The sequence below is a fragment of the Squalius cephalus genome, assembly GCF_949319135.1.
Source record: "Squalius cephalus genome assembly, chromosome: 23".
Classification (NCBI taxonomy): domain Eukaryota; kingdom Metazoa; phylum Chordata; class Actinopteri; order Cypriniformes; family Leuciscidae; genus Squalius; species Squalius cephalus.
In genome coordinates this window covers 10,552,101-10,557,374 of record NC_137144.1, presented here as the reverse complement: position 1 = coordinate 10,557,374, position 5,274 = coordinate 10,552,101, and the positions used below count along the sequence as shown (strand labels likewise).

Genomic DNA, 5,274 nt, shown 5'->3' with positions numbered 1-5,274 from the left:
CTCCACAACAAACGAAGACCAAATGTGTGACCTTTACAGACTGTCATGAGTTATTGAATAATATGTTAACATGAATAGTGTGTGAACTGCTTAAAATTACTATATATATATATAAAAAATCACAACATTTGTAAAGGTAACTCATGAATTGAAGTTTAATGACATTTGATAATTAATAATCTGATAATTTAACGATTAACAGATCATTTAAATATTAACAAGCATATTATCACTACTTTTTCAGAGCTATTTGAATATATATTAACTAATGATCTGTTAAGCATTATATAATGTTTTTAATCATTTATCAATTTAATCATTGTAAACCAGTCATTTGTAGATTTTTTAAAAAGTGCTTGATCATGCTGATTGAAAGTTTAATAAAATATCAGCATTTCGATTTACATTAAAAAAAATATGTTAATCATTATGTAATGTTGAATAAGTTCATTAAACATTAACAGGCACATTATCTCATATGTCTAGCTATGTGCATATATATTAACTAATGATCTGTAAAACATTACACAATGATTTTTAATGATTAATTAATGAAAGTTATTATAAAGTGTCACCAAGAATCTTACCATTTTCTATTTTCATGCTTGCCAACTTCAGCTGCATATCAATCATCCTGACATGGATGCTCCACTCCTTGCTCATTAGACTTGACTTGTCAATGGAGAGTTGAGTCAATTCACTGGACAGAGCCTGGGTTTTCGCAGCTGCTTCAGGGCCAGTTTTAGCATCATGAATTGATTTAACAATGGGTCCAACAAATGGTACAATGGCAGCAAAGATACCCAGACCATTACTTTTGCTAGAAGACTCTTTGACATGATTATACAGATCTTGATTTTTCTCTGAAATCTTTGCCTCAATTTGTAACATTTTCTCATTGTTGTTCTTCAGTTGATCATCGAGATCTCTCACCACCTTCTCCTGGGCCTCTATCTCCTTAGTAGTTTGTGCTTTTTTTTCTCTGTCTCAGACTTTTCAAGAATTACATCACTGGTGCAGGAAGCCACACTGTGGTTGTGTTTCTCATATCTGGCAATAACAGATTTCAGATTAATCGTGAGCTAAAGCACAGTAAAAATTCTTGATATACACTGATATACACTTGATATACATGATGACGTTCTGTTTCATCCAGAGGACTTTTGGCAGTGGCCGTATTGAAAGTGTTCCAGATATGGAAAATATAACAAATGTTACTAAACTTTCTTATGCTAAAACATTTTACCTGTCTACCATCTGTCCCACTTTGTCAACAATGTCAGTGATCCATACTCTGGCTTTTTCCAGGGACTTAATAGCCAAAATGGTTTTATCCTTTTCAACGGCAACCTTCAGCGCCGGCAGAAGTGTGGAAACTAGGTTTTTACTTGTGGCCGCACACTGAAAGACAGCAGAAATACTTACATTGTTTATCCACGTTTCATACTTTATATAGGAAACATCTAGTCAAAATCAATCAATCAATGAAATATAGTGTCTCGTGAACAGTTCAAAGATTAGGCTGCAATCTTATTGAAATAAATTCAGTTCATTTCAGTAGTCCGAAACAGCTCACCAAAGCCAACATTCCAGAAAAGTTTGTGGCGGCTAGTAAACTCCTTCGAACTGTCATTAGTCCATGATGATTACGTAATAGGTGGGTTTGCTCTAGGGGTTCGCTTTCTCATTCATTCCTTCACTCAATCAGAGTGAAGTGATCTGTATGGTATAACATTTTCAAATAACCTTGAGTTGAGTGCTGAATTCCCAACTCTATCTCACAACCAATTCGTACGAATTCGTATGAGTGAGTACGAGGTTGCTAATTCGTACAACCTCATTCGTACAAATTCGTGCAATTTGTCTAAACCCCAGTGATGGGTAGGTTTAGGGGCGAGGTCATGTGTAGGTCATTCGTACGAATTCATACGAATTTGGTACGAATTGCCGTGAGATTGTGTTGGGATTGCAGATTTCTGTGATCAGAAGCTTCCTTAAACATTTTTATTATGTGATTGTTGATTAATTGAGAGATAGAATGTAACACATATTTAAATATTCATCTAAACACTGCAAATTTTAAAATTATTTAATGACTGCCATCTCTCTCGTTGAGGAGAATGGTGGACTCATTAGAAATGTTAACCATGACGTTAAACAGATCTTGTGCAATATTTAAAAAAATGCACTCATCTCTTGGACTGACGGTAGTACACTCTTAAAGATAACGGTTCTTTTGGTAACAGGTTCTTTGGATTTCTATAATATTTTTCACATGGATCTTTTAAGAACTCTTCACTTTTGGAGTCTTTAAGAGTGTTATTGGATGTGGTGTGCAATAAAAGAAATGGATAAAGAACATTGGCTTTACCTTCAGCAGAAGAGCCTCAGAAGACCCAAAGAGAAGCTGAGTTTCAACAGCACGCTCTCGGAGAACCCTCTCCAACTTGGGGAACTTAGCCAAACAGAGATAAGAGAGATGGTAGAGCAGAGCTGTCCGCTGAGCAGATGGAAGAAGCTCCTTAACAAACTCAGGGCTACTTGCAACCTCAATTTCTGTAGAATTACAAATGTGAAAGTTACAACTTGATGGTTTTGCACAGACGTGTGTCAGTTATAAACGATTATTAACAACATACAAAATGTGAGATGTTTACATTTTTTCGGTGAAAAACAATTCAGAAGTTTTTACCCACCTTGGCTCTCTGACATTTTTTTGTCTGTAAAGGAAGTACCTGGAAAACACTGAAAAACAACAACACTATCACAAGACAAGAATCAACAATAAATGAGAGAGGTCAGTAAAAGTTACCTGTAAGATGAATGAACCTCTAAGCAATGTAGTTGACTGTGTCAGCATGGGGAATTTATACTCTATGGCACCTCCTTAAAATTGTTTGTCCACTTGGGGGTTTGCCTTGTGGGATCTCTGGGGTCGGGCAGGATGAGACTTATTTTCAACATTCCTTTTATCGGCAACTACAAAAAATCATTCATATCAACTTTCTAAAATGTTGAAATCAAACATTCTTATTTCAAGCAGTACATTTGCCTTTCCTTAAGGGAGATTCATTGCACTCTACCTTTACTTTTAAAGGAATAATTTACTCTACATTACATGTAACTCAGTCTGTGTAGGGTATCATCTCTGATGGCTCAAATAAATCAAACCGTTTTATTCCATTTTAAAGGATGCATTATTTGGTTTTCACATATGAGAACAGTATGTTTATGATCACATTCATATGACTCACAGTTTTAACAGCAGTTGCTCTTCACAAGCTGCCATTGTCGGACTTTGCCCCAAGAAAGGTTTGTGCATTTGTGAAATTCTTAGGTTTGCAGGTCCAGACTGGCCACCTGTCACGATCCACACTAAATGAAACAAAGGAAGATCCAATCGCAGTATAAGATTTATTAAGGGTAATCCAAAAGCAATGGTCAAGTCCAGGCAAGGGTCAAAATCCGATAAGGCAATCCAAAACAAGACACAAACAGGAACAGGCAGGAAACGGACACAGAAGTGGCGTGAAATACAACAAGGACTCCGTGACAAACACTAAACAGGCAGGGTATTTATACACAGGGAAATGACAATGATAATGGGAAACAGGCTGAGTGCAATGATCAGTGATAAGGGACAGCTGAGTGCAATGAAAAGACAAGGATCATGGGGAATGTAGTTCAAGAGTGTGCTGGACACCGTGAGGAAGGAGGACATCTAGTGGTGACCCAAGGAACATAAACCAGACACTGTGACATAACCCCCCCTCTACGGAGTGGCTACCAGACGCTCCAAGACATAACAAAAAACAAAACCCAACAAAAGTCCAGGAGGAAGGTGCAACGGTGGAGGATCAGGGGGAGGGATGGAGGGCCAGGACCATGGAGGGGAACAGAAACAGGGGGTGATGACTTAGCCGGGGGCCAGGGCAAAGCAGACGGCCCATCGGGCGGCCATGGCGAAGACGACCCTTCGGGCGGCCATGGCGGAGACTTTCCCTCGGGCGGCCAGGGCGGAGACTTTCCCTCGGGCGGCCAGGGCGGAGACTTTCCCTCGGGCGGCCAGGGCGGAGACTTTCCCTCGGGCGGCCAGGGCGGTGTCAACAGTCCATCGGGCGGCCAGGGCGGAGACTTTCCCTCGGGCGGCCACGGCGGTGAAGACCCCTCGGGCGGCCAGGGCGGTGTCAACAGTCCATCGGGCGGCCAGGGCGGAGACTTTCCCTCGGGCGGCCACGGCGGTGAAGACCCCTCGGGCGGCCACGACGCAGGAACTGGAACTGGCACCAACGGCTCAGGCACTGGAACTGGTACCACCGGAACTGGCCCCACCGACTCAGGTTCAGGAACAGACACAGACTCCGGCTCAGGAACTGGAACATACACAGACACAGACACTGGCTCCGGCTCAGGAACTGGAACAGACACAGACACTGGCTCCGGCTCAGGAACAGACACCACCGGTCCAAGTGTAGCCCACACACACCACATGGCTGTGGCCATAATGGCCAGTGTCGCGGTCACTGAGGGCTCAGGAACAGACGCTGGCTCCGGCTCAGGAACAGACGACACTGGCTCCGGCTCAGGAACAGACGACACTGGCTCCGGCTCAGGAACAGACGACACTGGCTCCGGCTCAGGAACAGACGACACTGGCTCCGGCTCAGGAACAGACGACACTGGCTCCGGCTCAGGAACAGACGACACTGGCTCCGGCTCAGGAACAGACGACACTGGCTCCGGCTCAGGAACAGACGACACTGGCTCCGGCTCAGGAACAGACGACACTGGCTCCGGCTCAGGAACAGACGACACTGGCTCCGGCTCAGGAACAGACGACACTGGCTCCGGCTCAGGAACAGACGACACTGGCTCCGGCTCAGGAACAGACGACACTGGCTCCGGCTCAGGAACAGACGACACTGGCTCCGGCTCAGGAACAGACGACACTGGCTCCGGCTCAGGAACAGACGACACTGGCTCCGGCTCAGGAACAGACGACACTGGCTCCGGCTCAGGAACAGACGACACTGGCTCCGGCTCAGGAACAGACGACACTGGCTCCGGCTCAGGAACAGACGACACTGGCTCCGGCTCAGGAACAGACGACACTGGCTCCGGCTCAGGAACAGACGACACCGGCTCCGGCTCAGGCTCCGGCTCAGGAACAGACGACACCGGCTCCAGCTCAGGCTCCGGCTCAGGAACAGACGACACCGGCTCCGGAACAGACGACACCGGCTCCGGCTCAGGAACAGACGACACTGGCTCCGG

The 5,274-nt window shown here is 44.5% G+C and overlaps 1 protein-coding gene across 1 annotated transcript; it reads right to left on the bottom strand.

Moving 5' to 3' along the window:
- Positions 1-703: 703 nt before the first annotated feature.
- On the bottom strand, positions 704-2,881 carry LOC307151800 (uncharacterized protein). Its single transcript, XM_079859968.1, has 5 exons — positions 2,813-2,881; positions 2,697-2,745; positions 2,372-2,556; positions 1,247-1,401; positions 704-1,050 (listed from the first exon to the last, which is right to left on the bottom strand). Exons 1-5 carry the CDS (start codon positions 2,858-2,860, stop codon positions 951-953), a joined length of 537 nt encoding a protein of 178 aa, XP_079716094.1. The 5' UTR covers positions 2,861-2,881; the 3' UTR covers positions 704-950.
- Between the last annotated feature and the right edge of the window lie 2,393 nt (positions 2,882-5,274).

What these genes read in the sequence shown, in the direction of transcription:
- LOC307151800 (XM_079859968.1), bottom strand. Translation starts at nt 2,860, where the DNA reads ATGCTGACACAGTCAACTACATTGCTTAGAGGTTCATTCATCTTACAG. An exon ending in CTGAGGCTCTTCTGCTGAAG is followed by an intron (nt 1,402 to 2,371) that starts GTAAAGCCAATG and finishes GCTGTCTTTCAG; the next exon opens with TGTGCGGCCACAAGTAAAAA. An exon ending in GTGGGACAGATGGTAGACAG is followed by an intron (nt 1,051 to 1,246) that starts GTAAAATGTTTT and finishes TGTTATTGCCAG; the next exon opens with ATATGAGAAACACAACCACA.